General features: G+C 38.6%; 1 protein-coding gene across 2 annotated transcripts in view; it reads right to left on the bottom strand.

Annotated features, from left to right (window-relative positions):
• Positions 1–23,490, bottom strand: part of MCM8 (minichromosome maintenance 8) — a 274,571-nt gene extending 251,081 nt beyond the window's left edge. The window contains exon 1 of one of the 2 annotated variants that reach the window (XM_089822938.1): positions 23,137–23,490. In XM_089822938.1, coding sequence (XP_089679064.1) covers positions 23,137–23,301 — 165 coding nt within the window. In that variant the 5' untranslated portion in view covers positions 23,302–23,490. The remainder of the gene's footprint in view (positions 1–23,136) is intronic. The other variant, XM_089822939.1, reaches the window with a different exon arrangement.
• Between the last annotated feature and the right edge of the window lie 518 nt (positions 23,491–24,008).

Below are 24,008 nucleotides of genomic sequence, written 5' to 3'. Positions count from 1 at the left end.
CTAGTTAACACCCTCAGACAAATGAACAAATGGAGATTGTGAACAAGTGGCTCGAAGGTTACCTTCGAAACTATGTTTTGGCATAACGAGTGTGGGTCAAGTGGATACACCTAGGAGAATATTGTTACAATACCACGTATCACATGTCCATCGGGATGACACCATTCAAAGCTCTGTACGAGTACAAACCCCTCTCCTTCATCGACACAGTGCTAGAAGACAGTCGTGCACCAAGGGTGAGGGACTGGCTTCAGGAGAGACAGGACATCCTACGATACCTAAAGGAAAACCTACAATAGGCACAAAATCGATAGAAGATGTACGCCGACAGACATCAAATGGAGAGGAGCTTCGAAGTAGGGGACTTGGTGTAGCTCAGGCTCCAGCCATATGACAATACTCATTCAAGGAAAAGGGAAAAGAAAAATTAAAGCCACAAATTTATGGCCCCTATCGCGTAGTCCATCGCATTGGTGAAGTTGCATATGAGCTAGAACTTCCGAAGGGAAGCCGTATCCATAACGTCTTTCATGTTTCATACTTGAAGAAGGCTATACGGCAAAACGTTACGATAGCCACAGACCTTCCACCACTCAATGAAGAAGGAAAGCTCATATTGGAACCAATCGAGATCATCAAAGTACGTGAGAAGACTTTGCGGAATTGCACAGTGAAGGAATATTTGGTGCATTAGAAACACCTGCCATTGGATGACGAAACGTGGGAGGGCAAGCACATTCTCCAGCACCCGGCATTGCATTTGCTTGAGGACAAGCAAAATTTGGGATGGGCGGATTGTAATGTTCCTGTTATAAAATAAATCTTTTATCAAACTATTGTTAATGGGCCAATTGATTTAATCTATCTCAAACCCATTTTGATTTTGTTTCTGTAGTTTGTGTCACCATCGGCTATCAAATCTTCCCTATTTGGCTCATGCGGTTTCAGTGGGATTCAACCCTCACCCTATTCCATTGTTGCATGTAACTCTTCGCTCGGATCTAGCAAATCAGAGCACCATCTTTTGGCAAATCTCATTGAAGGTTTTGTGTTTTATTTTTCATTATTATTCGATACTATCTGATGAATTTGGATCTCTAAAGTTAGCTTGCATTATTAAGCTTTCTTTCTTCCATCTACACACCTCTTCATCCTTCTGCATTGCAAAACAATCGCGAAACAGATCAGTACATCACTGACGGCATACTTTGTTGCACCAGTTGCTCCTTCGCTACTATACGGCCACATAGCCCTCCTGTACGGCCACATAGTCCCGCCCATATGGCCATCTAGGCCTACCATATCGCCCTCTCTTCCTACTATACGGCCTCCTCCTTATGGCCATTGTGTCCTCTCTCTGTACGTCCTATCCCCATACGGACTCCACTGTCCACCACGTCATACGACCTTCCCATCCTAGGTGTACGACCACCTGCCATCTCCACTCCATTCCGTCCAGTCAAATAGACCCCGTACAGCCTCCAGTTGGCATCCGTACATAAACGCCACCACCCATACTGCCTTCCAAAATTGAAGAAAGAGATTGTTAAGAGTAGTTGCATGGGTTGGAACATTACAGCTTCAACCTGTCTAAGTCTTTCTTCTAGTTGCCTTGGACTGTATCTGATATACTGAATGAGTGTGCAAAGTGCATAAGATGCCACTTTAACTACGCTCAAGTCAATATAGGCAAATTTGTCATACGATGTCTTCACTGCCAGACATTCCTCCAACTACCTCTGCAAAATGACAAGTTTGGGTGTCAAATATTCTCTAAGAACAGAGAATCTCCTTATTACCTTGTCCTTGTCAGATTCAATGCCTCTAATAGCATTGTGAATCTTCTCAACTTCATAATCTTCAATTCTGACCTGTGGTTGTTGTAATCTAGTAGTGAGTGTCTGAAGCTCACTCATATGGCCTTTGATCTTTGCATCAAAATCTGATAGGTAATTGTAAGACACTACGCATTGTCCATACAACTTCTTACCATCAACTAAATTCTTCCTTAGCTCTTTTATACATATATCTAAGGTTTTCATGTCATTCCTGACATTTGTGCATACTACGTCAAACAATGATGCATCATGTTGTGTCTACGCTTACGCTGCTGCTACTTCAACTAGGGTTGTGAATTCCTTATCAAAGGTCTTCACCAACTCTTTTGCCTTAACCTGCAAGTCTGGATTTGCTACAATTGAGAAAATTGTCTTCTGCATCTATTCCAAGACTTCAGCAAGAGTCTTCTCCGAAGACTTAACAGATTTGTTTTTCTCAAACAATTTGCTCAAGGTGCCCATCAATTCTTTCTAATCTTCATCATCAACAGCAATAGGTACAGTTATTGATGTTCCAACTGTTGATACTACTAAAGATACAGTAGCTTTTCTTTCCTCTGCTTTCTTCTTTTTCTCAACCTCTTTCCTTGAATCCTCTTCTTTCTTCCTCTTTTCATCTACTTCTTTCTTTTGATCTTCCTCTTCTTTCTTCTTCTTCTCTTCTGCTTTCCTTTTCTCCTCCTCCTCTTCTTTCCTTTTCGTTTCTTCTTCTACTTTTCTCTTCTTTTCCTCTTCTTCATTCTCCTTTTGTTCAATTTCTTTTCTTTTCTTTTCTTCTTCTTCTTGTTTCCTCTTTTCCTACTCTTCCTCCTCCTTTTCTTCTTCCTCATCATTTGAGCGACTATATGCAGTGATATTGCGAACAATAGATTGGCCAAATGCCACAAAGGAATTTTCTTTGACATCTATTGTTATGTGCGTACTATCCACTTGCATGGATTCAGTGCCCATAACAATGTGAGGAGATGATAGTGCCTGCTATGTCTCCTCCACATCTTCTTTTGTCTGTACATATACTGGACTATTAACTTTGGTTTGCACAGTCACCTTAGGTACCAAGGACATATACTTTACTATAGCCTCCTTTATTTCTTGCCTAACATCCTCATAATTGTCTCCCATCAGAAGAATTGCTCTTCTTGTGTTCCTTAGCAAGGGCTCAATACCCTTCAAAACTCTATATGATTCTTCTTTAGATCCAACATCACATAGCTTATTTATAGATGTGATCCCCATGTTCAGATCTTCCTCTAGAACTCTTTTCTTCCTATTTACCAACCTATTGTATAAGTCTTTAGGAATCTTATTTTGTATATCCTCAAATCTTTTATTCTTTAAAATCATATTTCTTATAACAGCATTCTCTAACTGTCTTCTATCCATATTATTGTACATACTGTAAAATTTATTCAACTGAACAAAATTATCATCAGTAATAATCTGCATATTTAGATTTTCTATCTTAGGTTTCCATGCTTTCTTGCCTGTTGTTGTCCTTGCTTCCTGTGCATCTTGTTCAATAGGTTTGTCTTCAACATCATCCTTTGAACTCTCAAAACTGCTTATCTGCATGGGCTTTCTCCTCTTACTAGGTCCACTGGCACTCTGCTTGACCCTTTTCTTTGCTTGCGGTGTAGGTTCTTTCTTAACCTCCACCAATCTAACAAACTTCCTCTGCTCAGAAGGTGCTTCCACCTTTGGCTGACTCCTTGTCTGTTCATGTCGAACTCTTACTAGTTGTACTTGCGCAACTGCTGCATAAGGTGCAATAGGAGCTTGCGTACAAGGTTGTGCCATAGTAACTCCTTCCAAAGGTCCTACCACAGCAATGGGAGTTGTTGCCAACACTTCAGTTTGACCACTGGTCTTCATCTCCAGCGCAATTCCTTTAATCTCATTAAACTCTTCTCTTATCATGCCAGATTCCTTGAGAATAGAATCTATCTCTTTTTCAACCTTTTTCTTGCTCTCTCTACCATATAGTTCAGACTGAACTATTCTTGATCTCTCATCATAGGTTCCCCATTTGGGAAATTTTGTATCATGCTCTGATTTGAGTATGATCTGTGCATACCTTTCAATCAGCTCTGCACTCATCTTATAGCCCATAGGCTCAATGAATTTCACTCTGGGAATGACTGCTTCGATGCAGGTGTTGTCAGTCTCCACCATGACGCATAAATCATCCTTATACTTTTCCACCATTGGAGGTATCCTATACCTCAGTTTCATCTCAGATTGGAAACTCTTTGTCAATCTGTCTATGTCATTATCTCTAACATTTTCAGGCTTTGATCTATAGCATTGAGTCACTAACTTCATTGCGCACTCGCTGCTATCCAATTTGATTATTCCAGGGAACTTCTTGGTAACATAGAAGAATAAGTGAGTCAATAGGGACTCAAATCTAAATACTGCGCTCTTCATTCTCTTGATCTTTGCAATGTCATCCAGCAACTATAATCTGATAATATCACACAAATTCACTTTCCTTCCTTCAACAGCCATCACATATGCCGCATGAAGAAATCCAGCTGGTACAGAGTTAACCCTTGATCCATGGTTCAACTTGTACCCTAATATTTTAGTTAACAACTTAACTCCTTTGTTCTGAATAGGTTCAACCTTCACATTCCTTTCGTCGAACTTTGTTTTTAGGTTCGTCTCAACCATATTCTTGACATTCTTCTCATTAACTGGATTACAACCTTCATTGCTTAATCCTGTGACCTTGTGAATCAGGTCATTGTCAATGACAACCAACGCATCACCTAACCAAAACATGTCATCATGTACCCTACTTAATATGATTCGAGTCCATTCATGATTGTCGAATTCCATATAGAACATATAGTTCACTAAATTCAACTCCTCCAGGTGCGCATACTCAGATTTCAAGGATTAATCATTGTTACACATCACCTAAATCTCTGTGAATCTCATCATCACCAGTGCTCTCAATCTTGTAGTGTATATAACTTCTAATATCTTCTACATGCAACACATTTTCCGGTACTTGCAAAAATGTGCCTAGAGGATCATCCAATAAAGAAACAAAAGGGTGTTTCTTGAACTCATACCTCGATCTATCACTAACATCATACACTCTCTGACTAGCCATAGCTCTGTAACCTGTAAATACTGGAGTAAATTGGATTCAATCTTCCGTAAAATACCTCAAATTCGCGATTTAGGGCTTCTGCAACTTCCCGCTTCTCAAACTTTACTTCACACTTCAATTCGCTGTCAAATCGCTCTTCAATTTGCTCAAGACACTTCGCATGAACAAATGGTACACTCAATCTTGCTTACGATACTTAAATCATTTCAAATCATACTGTACATTAAATGCATATCTACCACAAAGTCAAAGTATTGTCTCTGTCTACCAATAACCTAGCTTTCATGATTTTCTCTTATTGCGATCATATCAAGACTTGTGCACTCGACCATAACTTCCTCTCTATGTCTTCTACCTTTTGTTAACTACACAACCTCTAACTTGCTCTCTAACATCAGTTTTGACCAACTGATGCTCTGTCTCTGCTAGAACTGCTCAATTCAAGTAGAATAAGCCACAAACAATTTGTGACTTCAACTTTCCATTAGATGCATCAAAGTATTGTTCTTCCAATATTGTATGTGAACTCTTTGGATTACGAGCTATCACAAATGCTTCCCTAAACTCATCAACATGTTCTTTAACTGCTTCTTTCTGACTATTATCACTTCCATTCTCATTCCTTTTATTATCTTTGTTGTTGTTCCTTCTGTAATTAGGATTCCTGCCAAGGTTCCTTCTATCCATTCTACAGATTTTGTTGTGTGTCCAAAGTTATTGCATAACTGACATACAGGTGCATTCCTCCATTGATTGGTTCCATTCTGATTCTCAGGTGCTCTGCAATTCCTTGCAATGTGTCCAAGGTTCTTACACTTGTAACACACGAACTGGTTCTTTTCTCCATTAGATGTCTCTCCATTATTCGATTTGTCCTGTGATCTCCCTCTTTCATTACCTGCAAGGTTAGTATTCCTAGACATTCTACTATTTGCATTATTACCATCAAACTTAGGTTTCTTACATTCTACTGCCTTGTGTCCATAACCATGACAATTATAACAATAGAAATTAGTAATGGGTTTAAAAGATGTGCAATCTCTTTTCGTATGTCCAACCTGTAATGTCCCCTCCTTAATGTGACCATCAAGGTCAATAGATTAACCTATGATAGAAGCTTCCGTAGGCTAATGAAGTGGTTAGGGAGCTCATTTGGCAATATTCTCAGCAGTTACTAACTTTAGTAAGTCAATGGGAGTCAAGCGATATGGAAATTTCAGGTGTTCGGCTTGGTAGATTTGGTTGAACTCTTTCCAATGAGCTATCATACATGGTATTTTGAGTTCGACTCTTATGTGATTTTAATGCCAAAGTTAATTTACTTTATTATAAAGTAATAATTAAATAAAAGACTTATCAATTAAGTTACTTTATTATAAAGTTGTTTTAAAAAGGTATTTCCCATTTATCCCACATTGCTTATGCAAATGAAGTTGACTTCTTGGGGGGCTTTATATTCTCTTGGCTGGAATGAGTTGGGGATGCTTGGATGATATTATTATTATGCTATTGGATTTTTGGGAAATCTAATTGTTGAGCTTGGAGGACGAAACCCCTCTTTGCTAGTATTCTCTTCGCTGTTGAAAGACACAGTCAAGAGGATTATCGAGTGTTTTCATTCAGGAAACACAGTGGAATTTATTGGTGATTTACACATGATTTAAGAGCTCTGAAGTTCAAGTTATGCAGCCATGAATAGTGCTTTGCTACAATGCATGTGAATAGTGTTTTGTTACAATGCCCGTGAATAGTGCTTTTGCTACAGTGCGTGTGAATAGTGCTTTTTCTATAGTGCACATGAACAGTGTTTTGCTACAGCGCATGTGATGAGTGAAATTGTTACAGTACTGTAAATAGTGCTACTACAGTGCGTGAACAGTGCTGCATTGAGTTTTCTTGCCCACTCTTGCCGGTTAAAAGTTGGGACGTTGTCATTTCATCTACAGATCACTACTTCTAGGTTCCTTCCATCATACTGTTCATTTTAGGCATTGTAATTGTTAAATACCAGTCTGAATATTTGCTGCAGCCTATAAGGTAATTGTATGTAAACATTTCTATTGCAAAATCAATATTTTATCAGCAAATATGGAGGTTGTAAACTTTGCACATTTATTGTTGTATGTTGCTAAGTGTTTGACAAAATGCCATGTTGAAAATAACACTAATTGATAATACTTAGTAGTTTGCAAGTCTCCTCAAAAAACCAAAAAAGGGGTGGTTATTACACAACTTCATTACAAATGAAGCATCTACCTCTGAATTCATGTCTTACATCCTTGGGTGGTCCATCTTGCTTAGGTTTATCAACTTGCTCTATTTTCTTAGGTTCATCAAGTTTAACTGTCAAATCAATTAACTCAACTTCCTTTGAAATTTCAGTAGATGTGCTTGATTCTACCTTACTTAGATCAGATTCCTTAGGGGATTCAATAACTGGATCTGGATCTCTCCTGATTTCAACTTTCTTGGCTGATTTCTCTCCAATCAGATATCCAAGTCCTGTCTCGTCATAAGAAGGTCTCTGGTGAAATATCTATTGATCTATCTTCTCACTACTAGAATAAAGTTTCTCTAATTGTTGTTTAGCTTGTATCAATTCTCCTTTCACAATAATGTTGTATTTCTCTAACTCAGCATGTTCAATCTTGATAGTATCTAATTCAAATGTAACTTGACTTAACTAGGATCTAAGATCTGCATTCTCAATTTTCAGTCCTAGTTCACTAATGCCACCATTTTTCTTAAGACTTAAGTTCAACTATTTTCAATTCACATTTCAAGATCTCATTTTCCTTCTGAAGATCTCCTACTTTATCATTGTCACTAGTCTACGCAATTGATTCCTTGCCAGATTTAAGATCATCAATCTCATCTTTCAATTTGCCAATGTACACTTTTGCATCTTTGTATCTATCTTTCAAGGTGTCTCTTTCTTCTGTAAGAAGGTCAATCTGCTCAAGAGCTTCTTCAAGATTCTTCTTCAACTATTCCATATTCACTGCGATCTCACTTAAGTTGTTAAGCCTCTTCAAAGAAACTGCGCTCTGATACCAATTGTTAGAAATAGATATTCCTGAGAAGGGGACTAAATCAGTATTCTACAAAATTTTGCCCACAATTGGATATTGTTACTTACTTTATAACTTGCATATGAAAGTAAACCAACAATATTGAACACTAAATATAACCATAACTCATAACACCATTATTTGTTTACTAGGAAAACTCTGGCCAAGGGAAAACCCTGATGGGGATGATATCCACTAGATGATTCACTAAACAATAGAATCCTATAAAGGATATTGACCCTATTAGGAGTCTATGAAATACATATAGTGTCTCAAGTCCCTGTTAGGAGACTACGCCTTGTTAGAATCCTCAACCCTGTTAGGAGTTGGTAGAACAAATACAATGTATGCAAGAAGAGCCCACTGCCCTAACATGCAATAATACAATTTAGTTCTTCACGAGATAGGTATACATACAATACTTGCTTTCCTGCTGTAACTCGCACTTGCTCTAATCAAACATCAGATCTCGCATCACATAAGGCTTGCATAATAGTTTGCATCACAATTGCAATATCTCACGACTTCATATTATTTGTGCATTACTCACTCTAACTGCGCAATATAAGATCTTTACTTACACCTTGCACATTCACAAAACTCTACTCAATCAGCCTTCATGTGTTCACACGCTTGACATAATATAAAATAACTTATGGATTAATATCCACAAAGTCGGCTCATCATAACTTAGTAATTATTTTGTAACCAAAATAACTTCTTAAGTTGTACAGCACTGTTTACTGATATGCTCTGTTAAAGAACCGCACTGGTATATTAATCATATCTTGTGCCGTACTATCTGTACACATCTGCACACTTAACCACATCATCATGACACTGTCACGAATCTTTCCTTAACTGCGCATAAGCTAACTCTCAACGAGTTGTCCGTACTCTTAAGATTTGTCCTCTGTACTGCTGACAATTTTCTAACACTTAGACAATTTTCTAGCATAAATGAAATACTAAATACATGTTGCCATAAATGACAACCATCAAGACATCTATCTAACCATATTGCCAACAGTATGGTCAGTGATTTGAGTAGCTGGTTCTTGTGCAACTGCTATGTTGTTTCAAGACATATCTCTCATCGGTGCTAGAGAAGGTATGGTTTCTCTAGATCAAAGGAATACAAAATGATAACATTAGTAACTGTTGTTGCCTCTCTAAGAGTATCGTGTGCTTCCTCATGTAGCATTGGGCATAGTTGTTTTCGCAGCACAGATATTATGTACAGATGTTTTGTATACTCAGGAGTATTGTATTGTTTGCTGACAAGGATGAATAGAGTTTCTCATGCGGCGATTTTTAATTAAGATTTGATAATTCTGTGATTAAGTTCAATTTCTGTGATAAGTGTAATATATGCTACAGTATCATTGGACATATGATCAGTGAGCATTAGATTTGTTTGGACAATTCTGTTTTATTGATGATTCATGATAGTACTTGAGAGATTGATAGTATCTGAGAAATTCTTGAAGTGTTTATATTCTTTATTTGAATAGTTAATCTGTATATAAGGCTTTATGATTGACAGGTAAATGTTATCAATCACAACCTTGAGAAGATTGTACTCAGAGTTTGTGCTCTCAATAAAGTGTTAGTTCTTTGTGTGGATGGATTTTTGCCTTGAGCAGGAGGGTTTTCCAAGGGTATCTCGGTGTTCTTGTGTTTTGGTATTTTCTGTTATTTGTTAAATGCTTTTCTGGTTCTTAACGCAAGTTACCAGATGTCACGTTGATAAGAGGAGGTTTAATTTATTTTTTGGCCGCCTTTTATGAAATACCATAGTGGTGGCTACGGAAGAAGATAAAAGTTCAATGTTTTACCTTCTTTTTATAAAAACAATGCAGGCGATGGGAAAAAGGAATAAATAATTTTGTTTTAGTTTGTTTTTGGGTCGGGCAATGTGCTATGTGAGGAGATTGTTTTGTGTCTCATTTGTCATCACATGAACAATAATAGAAGATTATTCCAGAGATTAAAGAGGAATGCATGTGCAAAGGGGGTTATGGTTGTTTGATGAATTGACATTGACATGCTGCTGTTGCTATGCTGTTGTGATTTTGCAAGCAACTGTTGTTGCACAAGCAGTTGCCGTGCAAATCACAGCTGTTGTGTAAATCTGCATTGTTGTGTAATTCAAAATTTCTGCTAACATATTTCAGGCATATTTATCTAATTTCTTTTCATTTTCCTGGTAATAGTATGATATGCAATGAGAAGTTTGCCAGAAAAGAATGTGTATACAGAGGAATATATGCTTGTTCAAGAGAGAACAAAATTTGCTTGTAATTTATCTCTGTATAAATTCATATGAAATTCTTGGTGTTTTTCATTGCACGACTGAGATAATGGATTTCAAGTTCAGGAAGGGACAGCTGTATATGGTTTTATTGATTCATTTAACCTTACTGCTTTAAAATGAAAAGAAATGTTCTTATATATACATAAATATTTGATCGAATATATCTATACATATATATACACAAATATATATGTATTCACACACATATATGTATATATATACCTAGATGTATATATGTATGCATGTATGTATATGTGTGTCAATCAAATATTTACGTCTATACGTGTGTAGTCTATTATGGATACATTTTTAAATATGAATGAAAAGCTTGACGCCTAGACTGGCTATTTTGGCAGCAAGTAATCAAATAGTACTCAAAGCTTTTAATATATGTTATTCTTGCAAACATAATTAGATAACTTGTTGTGCCTTCATTGGTCATAAAAACTACAATCTTGAATAAAACCAGAGATGTAGACATAATAAGATAAATTTATTAATGTCCAACAAGTGACGACAAAGAGGGTCAAAAGGACTGCAGAACACAAAACAAAGGGTCAGCCCACAGCAGGGACACCAAAGAGTGCCCGAAGAAAACAACAACGACGACAAGAATAAAAAACCATCTGAAAAAGAAAGAGAGGAGGGGATCCAATAGAGAGATGCTAAAAAACCCGTTAAAGAACCAGAGCAGCCATCAAAAAAGCCCAAAATATAAACAGATGGGTAAGCCATAGAACTAGTAGGGGGGCTAAAGATTCCTAGCGGAGGAAAACCACTGTTGAAAAGAACCCCTTTGGGGCTTCACAGATCTCAAATGGTTAGAGGGGGGGACCAAGCTGGTGCTTGGTAGCACGCATTGAATGAAGCCTAAAGAAGGTGGTGATAAGCTAACATGAATGCGGACTTGTGAGGTGTTGATGCTTAAGTGAGTGGTATCGGAGCCTAATGGCCTCCTAAAGATAAAGTGGAAGACACCCTAGATCCGTGAACCTAAAAAAGGTAAAGAGAGACTAGACATCCCTGAAAAGGTAGTAGAATCTACCTTTGATCTCATTGTAGATAGGACAGCGGAAAATGGAATGCTCCTTGATATCGGCCTTCTATATATTGCATAACTAGCAAATCATGTTCTCTCTGTCAAGCTAATGATTTGTCTCAATGAACAATTAATGAGAGCCCACTTTGAAGGAACCGAGGGGTAAGGAAGAAATGTGACCAATAGTAAGAAGGGTAGCCAATAAGCCCCTTCAGCTCTAGAGAGTGCTTTGCATAAAATGCCAACTTAGGGAAAAGACCTCTATGGGGGTTTACCCAAGTGGTGTAGATGAATTGTCTATATACGTTTGCTCTGATACACTGATTCAGCTCATGTCTAGAAGAGAAGAGATGGTGAGGGCATCAAGAGAATATTAGAAGGGAGGGAGACAATCTATCTCAATCCCAAAAGACACAAGAAGGGCCAAAGCCTCAATGAACCAACCACAGGCCCAACCTAAAGAAACAAAAGAAATATTAGACTTAGAGGAGCAATGCGCGAGCTAGGGGTACCTGTAACACCCCACACTAGAATTAGCAAAACCCCAAAGGTGATGCAAGAGCCAAACAAGATTAAAGATGGCCCCACTTTTGAAAGAGTGAGCCCCAAGTGTTGTGATGTGGAGCCTAATTAGACTCGGAGGTTTATTCGGTGTGGTTTCTCCCCAAATTATTTCTACGGGGTCAAGGGGAAGTGCCCCAAGTGCACTCCCTATCGCAATAGAGGGTGTGCTCAAGGAGCAATGCCCTTGCAAGGGTTTTCGGGTGTAGCACCCCCAAAGCCAAAAATGACTTTATATTGTAAAGGGCATTGGCTGCTATTTTTTTATTGGATGACTTATTCTAGCCCTAATTTGTAAGCGGCAAAAGCTTGTATAAAATGACTTAGCGTTAGGGATTTCATAATGTATGGTGATATTGTAGCTTCTCGATGGTATTGAGTTGTAAGGGATTGCAGATTGTAACCAATGGAGAATAGTAATATTGGACTTGTCGTTGGTGGACGTAGCCGAGGGATTGGGTGAACCACGTTAAAATGTTGGTGTCTTGTGTTCTCTTCTTTGCGATCTATTATTTTCTGATATTGGTTATATTTGCATGTAATTGTTATTTCTGTCTGTGGTTAATCCTAACACCAAGCTTTGCAAGAATAATATTATGTGGAATGGACTACTTGTGTCTACTAATGTGTCGAAGAAGTATCTAAACCTGCTCAATAGAAGCCTTATCAAACTCCATTAAGGAAGACCCCCAAGCCACAAAGCCATAGAGAACAATAGGTTTTTTCAGAGTGTGCATAAGAGTCATCTTGGACATTGTGTCTTTGATGTGATGTCAAAAGCATTGTCTCTCAAGACAGGGCAAAGAACCATATCCCTTGTTAATGTACGACTAGAAGGCAGGCCTCAAGTTGAAGCAAAGATTGGTAAACTTAACCCCTAGGCATGTGAAAGAAGAAGAAATCTCAACCTCCACTCCCCTAAAGAAAAAGTGGAGGTGAGAAGTCTTGAGACAAATGAGACTCTCCCCTTAGTCTTCCCCAAATTAATAGTCAACCATTGTGGGTCACAAAAAGAAGCAAGATCATTTGTTGTATTTGCAAACCTTCTAGAAAAGAGGCCAAAAGAACAACATCATTGGTGAAGAGCAAAATAGAAATTAAAACCAAGTGGAGAAGGCAACCATCACCCACCAAAGAGCGCTCCTAAAGAAAGCCTCCAACTTGTCAATGTAATTACGAAACAAAGAAAGGGATAGGGGGCAGCCTTGTTTAACACCAATGATGCTCCTAATGAAATTAGAGATTCCACAAGGGGTCATGAGACAACCCAAAACCTACTTATGAAGTCACATGATAGTCACAAGAATCTTAGAAATACCAACGTCAAGAAGTCTTTAAAAAAGGGTCATCCGAGGAACAAAATCAAAGGCTTTGCAAAAATCCACCAATCAGCAATAGATCTTTGATAGCAATGACGAGCCTCCTCAATAATAAGTTGGATTTTAATCTAGAAATCAGATAAACAGCAATAACAAATAACCAGAAAAGATACAAGAGACACATAGAAATACCCTAGGAAAACCCTTTGACAATGAAGAGAACGATCCAGCCACATACAAGAAAAGATCATTTTATTGATAATGAAATTCAAGTGTACATGCCCTTTGCTTGAAGCTATATATATAAGAATTAGAGAGAGTCTTCACATTACAACAGAAGACCTCTTTAATTTCCCAAAACATGACTTCTCATTTCCAATTTACAACCCTTCAAATATCCATGTCTTAACGCATGTTGTAAGACACGTCTTTATATTTAATAAAGACAATTTATCAAAAATGTCCTTTTCGGCTAGGTTTCCATGACAATATTAACACCCAGAGATAAAGATCTCTAACGCAGCCACAGTCTCCAACACTCCCTCTTAGCGAGAGAGAGAGAGAGAGAGAGAGAGAGAGAAAGAGAGAGAGAGAGAGAGAGAGAGAGAGAGAGAGAGAGATCTTTAGTTGAACAATCACAAAAAGCTACAACGAAAATATCAATGATAAAATCTAAACACGTAGATCCTATAAAATTCATGGAATCACTCAACATGAAAGCCCTGCAAGAAACACAACCAACTTTCATCACAAATTCTCTCAAGATGATGTTGTCATGGAATGACACTAAGAGAACAATTTACTCATTGTTAATAATCATGAAATCACTCAACATGAAAAACCTGCAAAAATCACATTCAACTTTCATCTCGGACTCAATCAACGTGATGTTGTCAAACCTGTAAAAAAAATTACAATCGCGTTTCATCACAGACTCACTCAACGTGATGTCATGAAATCTCTCAACATGACGATCCTGCAAAAATCACAATCAACTTTCATCACGGATTCGCTCAACATGATGTTGTCATGGAATCTCTCAACATGACAAGTTAGTAAGGTTTACAACCAACATACTATCAAGGATTCTCTCAACATGATACAGTCATGGAATCTCTAAACAACCTGTCAATGCCCAACACAACCACTAAACTTATAGAAGAAACAAGAGGTTGTTAATCCATGTCGCAAATCTAAGGTGGGACGCTTCCAGAGTTACTTGCTACAGCTTGAAAGGGTTCAAACCTATGACCAAGCTCTAATACCACTTGTTACCTGTTAGGGTTGTCGTTGCACCAAAAAATCGACCTGTCAATGCCAAATACAGCCACTAGACTTATAGAAGATATAGGAGGTCGTTAAACCATGTCGTGAATCCAACGAGGGATGTTGGCCTACTAACAACACTTGGATCCTATGATTCCAAAGCAAAAGGAAGAAAACACTAATACAAATAATTCTATCAACACAAAGGAAATAATAGAAACGAGGGTGGAATTCGAAGAGAATGTTGGCACTCAATAAGTTGTTATCAGCAAGGATAACAATTCTAGTTTTCATGAAATCAGACTTAGTATTCAGCCTACTTGTGAGGTAGCAGCCATTCCATGGGTGGAAGATGGTTGTATGGAGTCCTCCCATATAGACACATTTGAGTGTTTTAGATGAGTTATGTGATCCAGATGCAAGCCACGAGTCTGGTTTTGCAAATCAGACCAAAGAAAATAAATCAGAAAAATCAATGGTTGGTAATAGGTCCCAGGATTGTGACTTGGAGGAACTTGCAATTACATTGAAAGAAAAAGTAAGCAAAGAGATTGTCAAAATAGTAGCTTCCACTTTACAAGTTGAGCCAACTTTTGAGGTACATAGCAGTCGTACTTTGGTTGATGATGTGTATGTTGATGATAGCACACATGATAATGTCGATCATGTGGTGAGCATTACAGATACAAGTTCAGATCATACTACAAATGTTTATTCAAGGAGCTTGCATGGGAGCCATGAACTTTAGAGACATCATTTAAGTGGGTAACTGAAGGTAATGACAAAATGATTGCCACAGTCATAGAGAACTTTGAAGTTGACCGTCAAATGTTGGCTACCTATGGTTGCCACACTCCAATGATAAATGAGCACTATGATGGCAATCTTTCACTTATGGGGTATCACACACTTTGAGAAGCCATCAGGATAATGCACCATAGATATTTACAGTTATTGGTTGGCAGAGGCTATCTTCTCAAGTCTGCTTGCACTTGCTACAATGCTATAAGGGGAAAGAGGAGATAGATGAGCTCACTCATGAGCTAGAAGTAACTATGGATTCATTAAAGAGGGCACAATTTTCCCTTCTTGAGTCTCAGTCATGGTTGGATGAGCTTACTATGGAGTTGAGGTCAGCACAAACTTCACCAGCCATAGACACGGTACAATCTTCTATAGCGACAATTGGTAATGACTTTATATCCATGGGTTGTGGTGATCAATGTGTTGAGGATGTAGCGACATCCCTCACAAATTTTAGCGCAGTCGTCTCAGTTAGGATGAGTATCTTGGGTGAGAACAGTAGAGAGTCATTGGTTATATCAGGGTCTCCCGAGGTCAATACTATGATAGATTATACATGTCAGATTGTTGATAGTTCTTGTGTGGCAATGTTGGATTCTCTCAAGAGTTGTTTGTACTTCCCCTCACATCGAGGTTATAAAAGCAATGAGCTTCCTTGGGATTGACAACATGAAGATATGATATTGATCAAAATACAAAAAGATTGCTTAAATGTAATTGGATATCTTAACAACGAAACCCCTTAAGAAGATCGTGGAGACTGGACATAACCCCAATTTCGCTTCTAATATTACCAAGATCGGCCGTAGGGTCAATCTCAGTTCAATTGTGAATATGGAAGTGTGTAGCACCAATCACAGAAGATGGTAACACCATAATATCGTCCAACATTAGGGTGATAGTGGGCAGCATCAGTTATAGCTGGGAGTAACATCAGAACCAAACTTAGAGAAGAATCTAAGGGATGTCGGGTCACCACAAGTCGAGGTTAGCTGGTCTGATCAGGCAAACAGTGAATAGTGCGGCAGAGAGTGTGAAGACAGTCAACACCAATTGGGAGCCTTAAAGCTTGCACAAAGAGTAGCCGCGGGTTATTGGGAGTTTCACACATCTGTTGTTAAAGGCATATCCCCACAGGCAGGTCCAGTGAACACTGAAGATGTTTGACGACTATGAGTAACGAGAGCCCCCCCTTGGATAAGAAGTCCAAGTCACATGAACTGTCATCTTCCTCACGGAGAATGGTAGGTTATATACCATTTTACTGTATCTTGGTTTATGTAAACTTTGTGGTTAGAGTTCAAATGGAAATTTACTTATATGTTTGACTATGTTTGAAGTTGTATGATGTTTCCCGCAATCTCTCATGAATAATCGCATTGGTAAATGTTACTTTCCATAACGTGAAAGAGAAAAAATGTTGAGTTAGAAATGTCATTACCATTTCTTATATTATACATATTATTGAATTAGTTTATTGTTGTTACACCTAGGGTTTGGATTCTTACAGTGGTATCAGAGCAATAAGACTTACCAACTTGTCGGTAAACTATTGGAGTTGTAGGCTGGTTAAAATAGGAAAAATGTCAGATAGGCATGAATAGGAAGCCATATAATTTTAGTCACATTCAACCTTAACAAGCAGGATCTTCAAGCCAGATTGATATCGAGGACAGTTACACAATTGATGAGGAGCTAACCTTTGAGACAAGCATTTAGGTTGAATAGGTTGAACAGGCAGAACAAGTAAAAGTCACCCAAATGGCTCACGATGCTAATGAACAGGAATGGGAAGTGAGGGAAACCTTGGGCGCTATTAGAGATGAGCAAAATAATATCACTATTGCACTTCAGCAACTTACAGGGACTATGCAGCAACTAGCTCCAATTCACAGGAGAGCCCCAAGTCATCACAATGGAGGTGGTAGTGTGGTAGGATCACCCCAGGCTACTAGAGCCCCCACACAGAACACTGATAGGCCCTTGATGCCCATTTTTGTTGAGAATAATGTCAAGGAGGATGTAGCTCAACCTGTGGCTGTAGGCTTACTACCAGATAATGTTATGGCTATGTACAATGAATGGAATCTGTTCCCCGATCCGGTTAAGCAAAATTTGACATTTCTTCAATACATGAATCAAAGAAGGGAATCAGAGAGAACACAACAGGACAGGAGGCCTAGGGCACAGAATAGAGACTTGAAGCACGCCATGAACAAGTTATCCCTCCCCAATTTTGATGGTAGTAGTAAGACGTCTGCTAGGGCTTGGATTCACAAGCTAGACATATTCCTGACACTCAAACCCATGTTGGAAACAGAAGCTATTAAGTTTGCCACAATGCATTTAGAGGGAGCAGCATATGATTGGTGGCATCATGGACTAGTCACCCAGGATCATGGTCTCATTACATCTTACGAGACTTTCAGCTCTAAGTTGATCACTTGTTTTGACAGGAAGGACATTGAGGTCTACTACAGGGATTTGGTGCAATTGTGACAGGGTGGATCTTTAGATGACTTCATTGATGAGTTTCAGCGGATCTCAGTTATGATTCTGAATATGACAGAATAGCATAAGGTAATGTTGTTCACTGAGGGCTTACGAGACAGATTTAGATTGGTCAAGGTCCTTAAACCAAACGCATTGGATGATGTTATTAAGATCGCACATGATTTGGACTCACCTTCTCCGATACTACAGCCTCCTAAGAAACCTTATAAGGGGTCCACTTTGATCTAGAAGAACAAGAATCAACAAAAGACTTCCCCCCAAGGTTGGACTTTGGAACACAGAATGAGTTGAGGAGGAAGAAGCTATGTTTCACTTGTAAGGAGCCATGGACACCGGATCACAGGTGCCTGGCCAAGGGGAAAATACATTATGTTGAGGTTCTTTCGGAAGAGGAAGATGAGCAGCATGAAGGCAGCGATGTTAATGGCAGTGATGAGGAAGGAAATGAGCAACAACCTCTTAAAAAGTGGAAGAAGGAATCCACTCCGACACAGTCTCCTATTATAGCTTCTCTTTTAGGCGATCTTACTAGTCATCCCTTTCTTCTAAAGGGCATAGTTAGAGGGCAGTGTATTGTGTGTCTCTTAGATACAACTGCATCGCATAATTTCATAAGCACACGCTGGGTTTCGAAGCGAAGGTTACAAGTTGAGATATACCAGAGTTCGAAGCTAAGGTAGCAAGGGGTAATAGATTAAGGTGCATAAGTAAAGTGTCAGGGCTTTCGATTCACTTTGATGACTATCTTCTAGAAGCGGATTTTTATGTTGTTGATTTGGATGGGTTAGATGCCATGTTGGGAGGCAATGGTTACAGACTATCGGCAAGTATACAGTTGATCACGGTAAAATGCAGTTGGAATTCATACAAGAGGGTCAACAAGTAATTCTCAAGTCCATGCCTGAGGGTGAACCTAGAGTGATATCAGCACGTAGGATGGAGGCAATTATGAGACATGATGACATGGAGTGGGCAACACATTGTTTCATCTCCTCTAAGGCTACACTAGGCTCAGGATAGCAGTTTCACTATGGCATTCAGTCGGTGCTTGATAAGCACAAGAGAGTTTTTGAAGACATACCCCGAGCTATTCCCCTAGAGAGAGGGTTTGAGCATATCATCGAGTTAGAAGAGGGCACCAAACCCGTCATCACCACTCCTTATCGTCACCCTAGGCACTATAAAGAGGAAATAAAAGGACGACTAAGGAACTCTTAGACATGGGACACATCAAACCCAGCTCCAACCCTTTTGCTTCTTCGGTAGTTTGGTGAAGAAGAAGGATGGTACTCTTTGCATGTGTATTGATTACCGTGCTCTCAACAAGAGGACCATTAAGAACAGGTACCCCATTCCTCACATTGATGAGTTATTAGATGAACTACATGGACCAGTCTATTTCTTGAAGATAGATCTTTGATCGAGATACCATCAAATACGTTTTAGTGAGGATGTGCAGAAGACAACTTTCAGATGCCACTATGGCCACTGTGAGTTTTTGGTTATGTGCCATTTGGACTCACTAATGCGCCTACCACATTTCAGTCATGTATGAACCATATCTCTAAAAAGAAATTGCGCAAGTTGGTATTCTTTGATGATATCCTGGTTTTTAGTAGGACTTGGGAGGAGCATTTGCAGCACCTAGATGAGGTACTTAGCATTATGGAGAAGCATCCATTATATGCGAAGGAATCGAAGTGCAAGTTCAAATTGACTGAGATTCTTTACCTTGGATACGTGATTGGTGCAAATGGGTTTAAGGTACACCAAGAAAAGATACAAGCAATCCTAGATTGGCCATCTTTGAGGAATGTGTCAGATTTGAGAGGTTTCATCAGTCTCTTTGCTCTTATTACAAGAGGTTTGCTAGAGGCTTATCTCAGACAGCAGCTCCCCTCGTCGATTTCACACAAAAAGGGGCATTCAAATGGACGGATGATGCAGAGGAAGTCTTGATAGGCTCAAGACAATGATGAGCACATGTCCTGTTCTGGCACTTCCCGACTTCTCTCACCCTTTTGTCTTAGAGTGTGATGCTTCGGGGAACGGAATTGGCGCAATTCTAACGCAGGACAGGCACCCGATAGCATTTGAGAGCCAAAAGCTCAAGGACAATGAGAGATTGTATTCCACCTATGACAAAGAGATGCTAACCATTATGGACGCCTTAACCAAGTTTAGACAATACTTGGTGGGTGGCAAATTCACAGTTAAGACGGACCACAACAGCTTGCGATATTTCTTAGAACAAAAGGATCTCAATGAAAGATAGCAAAAGTGAGTCAGCAAGATTCAAGCCTCTAATTTTGACATCGAGTATGTCAAAGGTAAGAGCAATATAGTTGTTGATGTGCTTTCCAGGAGACCTTCAGTAGTAGTGTTGCGCCATTTCAGAGATATCAGCAGATTGGAAGTCCCAATTACTAGTTGAGTATTCTAAGAATACTCAAGCTTGTCAGATCATGGATGGGCAGCTCCAGGACAGCAAGTACAAGGTAATTGATGATTTGATTTTTATAAGGATAGGATCTACCTCATGATGAATACTCTTCATGATGCACATGAGCCGGACACCCAGGTTTCTTCAAAATCTATAGGCAGGTCAGAGAAAGGTTTTCATGGAAGGGCCTCAAGGACGATGTCCTTTAGCATATCAGAGAATGCCAGACTTGTCAACAGAACAAGTTAGAGCACGAGTTCCCAGTAGGATTATTACAGCCTCTTCCTATTCCAGCACAAAAATGGGAGACTATCTCCATGGACTTCATTACAGGATTGTCGAGAGTACAAGACAGAGATTCCATTTTTGTGGTTCTAGACAAATTGACTAAATTTGCTCATTTTTATGCTATAGCGGTAGATTGGTCGACCTCTCAGGTAGCCAAGTTTTTTCGAGAGGTTTTTCGTCTACATGGTCTACCTCGAACCATTGCGTGCGACAGTGATAGCACATTTCTCAGCAATACAAAAAATCGCATGAATCACCTCTGTGAATTGCAAAAAAATCGGTCATGTAGGTAGGGAAAAAGTCGAGTCAAATTTTAATAAAAACACCTCTTTTTAATCTTTTTTGTCTTTCCTCTTATTTTAAACCTAGAGGGCCTTCTAATTGTTTAGCATGAGTAACGGAGAGGAAAAGTGAGAAACAAGAAGAGAAAAGAAAAACCAAAAGTTTGCAACCAGCAAGAAGGAAGAGCACCAAAAAAGATACATTTAAAAATACTAATAGGCATACATTTAACATTTATGATTTGATGTCTTATGGATCTTCATCTTACATTAATTCTATGATTTGGCTCATTATGATCCTATGATTTCTATTTACTTCAGCTACAATTTAGATTTTATGTGTGACGTAGTTACGTATGTGATGGATTTATCATTTATGTTCCATGTTTATGTATGTTAGCTTCTATTTAATGATGTTATAGTGTGTTTAAGTTATATTCAATAAAGGGTGCATGAAATAAATTTTAAATTGTTAAAATCTCTAAATTTCAAGGTTTTTTTTTAATTTGCCAATTTGATTCCGATTCATGGCCGATTCACAATTCGATTCGGCCTTGCCGATGCCAATTCTTGTTACTTTGCTCTATATATTCCTCTTCCTCTCTGCAACTTTGATAAAACTACAACTGAGAAGAGGACTTGCACTTTAGTATTTTGATAGTCAAAATAAGGTTTCCATTATTTTAGTGTAATCTAGAAGCCACGTGGGGCCTGCGCAGACAAACAAAACATTAAAAAAAATGAAATTTTTGCCTTTTGTCACTGTCCCATCCTACTGGAAAATGGGGGATGGCAACCAGTACTGGGGTAGAGTGAGGGACAGCCTCGTCCTTCCTAGTACTGATTGTCGTCCCCCGTTTCCATTAGCAAGAAAAAAGGTGGTTTACAAAGACAGTCCTCGATTTGGTCGATTTGGGAATGGCAAGGGGGATGAGAAAAAAACATCCTCACGTCCCCATTTCCTCCCCAATACGAGAACAGGTTAAAAAACCCACAAGGGAGGCATCCTTGTGAAACGTAGCTAAAATCTGATATTTAGTGTTCAGAATGGTTATAAGCATAATGCTCACAGATTATCCTTGTATAAAGATATATTCAGTTGTGAATGTTAAAAGCTTACATCTCTTCTAGTTGTGTGTGGCATGATTAAAGACAGACTAGTGCTACCATGGAATTGTTTGCACAGAATGCTCAAGAGAAGTTGGACAAAGATCTGCTGCAAAGCGAGGAATGGACATCAAAGAAAGGACAGAATGAAGATAGGCAAGATGACTTGAAAAACCAGCTGCTATGGAAATCCAAGTGGTATGTATTCAAATGTCAAAGTGAGCAAATTGTTCCTTTTTTTTGTTTTTAAAGATTTTGGGGAATAAAAGTCCCCCTATTGGTAATTGTGATTGGATTTTGATCATTCGTCGTCATAAGCTTCAATTTGCTGAAACAAACAATTCGCCCATGGTTTGTATGATCAAGAAGAACTCGAGACTTATCTCGTTCAAACCTTGAAAGCAAGAAAACTAGATATACATAACATACAGAGTTTCACTTAGACGTATGCCTCTTACAAAGAAATTCATTAATTTTTTTAGGAAGTACCGATAGGAAGTAATGGCAAATTCGACAGATTTTTCAAGAAAAGATAAATTCACTTTACTAGATTCAATATACCTACATAATTCTCGCTGATTTGGTCGATATAATAATGAACAGCCCCAAAGTTGTTAATATTTTCTCCATAGTAGCTTTGTCCGTGATATTCCTCGTATATATCCCTCTTCTTATGTTTCTCGTTCAACTTCTTAAAGTGCAACTGCTATCATGATCCCAGCACTAAAAAAAGAATAGCAATTCAATTCTATTACTCTTCCATTTCTACCGTTTTAAGAATGTCAGGATTGATGGAACGCCATTCTTGACTACGAACCGTATGTGTTAACATCCCTAACCTTTTCTGTCACATTTCCCGTAGCTTTGCGTGCGTCATCATATTCGTTACCAAAGAAACAGAACTATTATTATTAACAGGACTGTTCTAGACAGATTCCCTCGAAACCAAAATTATCCGAAACTAAACGCTCAAAATCTTGTTCCGCCCAAAAAAATGAAGCCCTGAAATTAGAAGCGTGGAAATAAACTTGACTGCAGAGGCTAATCAGTCCGAGGAAAAAGTTTAAGAAAAGAGAAAATTGAAGACGGAAGACAATTTAGAAAAATACAGCTCAGTGAAGATCAATTTTTCACAGAAGAAGAGGACAATAAAAAGAGAAGCGTTACCTGATGGAGAAGATAATCACCGTGTGAATTAACAAATTCAATGAGAGATCCAATGAGTTTAACTCTGCGATCTGTTTCAGCAAGATCTTCGTCCGGAAAGTAAACGGACCAAGCGCTATCTACTTCAACATCTTCCGTGAAGAACGCGGGTATTGCGGCATCCATTGTAGTCGAATTCAGCCTTATGGTAAAATTTAAGTGTTGGAATCTGCTCACATTTCAGTTTTCGATTTTCGTGGATTGTCCGGTAAAAACTGTTGAGAACTGTTTTGCAATCACTTGTGTTCAACTGCATTGCAGAGAATGATGAAACATTACACAGTTTTTAAATGTAGCTGTAATCGAGACGGATGTTTTTAGCGGGAACGACACAAGACGCTTTGTATATAGTACTCTAGCACGCAAGCGGTAAATGCAAATATGGCTTCCGACCTATTGGGAATAAATGAATTCTACGTGTTCAATTTTGAGTAGTGGGATGTTCTTATATACTTATAAAGTTTTGTGGAATGATGAGTTATAGGTGTTTATTTTCAAAAATTATAATTTAATGTGCATAGATTAAATTAAAATTAATTTTAAATTTAATTGTAAATAATCTTATGAATATTATAGATACGGCTATCATTAAAGGTACTAATAAAACAAGAATGACAACTGCCACTTCTTAAGTTAATATATTTTCAAAAAGTCGAAAATAAAGTGATAGAGGTTTTGTATTGTTGATATGTCTCAAGTTGGCCTCATGCAAATGGCATGGGTGGTGAGGTCCGTGGGAAGGTAGGAGCAAAAGCATGCTCGAGCATCAATGTCGTTAGATGGATGATATGCAATAAAGGATCCAGTCAATGATCCATATCTAGAGATATACC

The sequence above is a fragment of the Cupressus sempervirens genome, chromosome 3 (genome assembly GCF_028749045.1).
Source record: "Cupressus sempervirens isolate cs-2001-9-10 chromosome 3, ASM2874904v1, whole genome shotgun sequence".
NCBI lineage: Eukaryota > Viridiplantae > Streptophyta > Pinopsida > Cupressales > Cupressaceae > Cupressus > Cupressus sempervirens.
The sequence above is the reverse complement of the archived record's forward strand: the minus strand, read 5'-3'. Positions and strand labels throughout refer to the sequence as shown.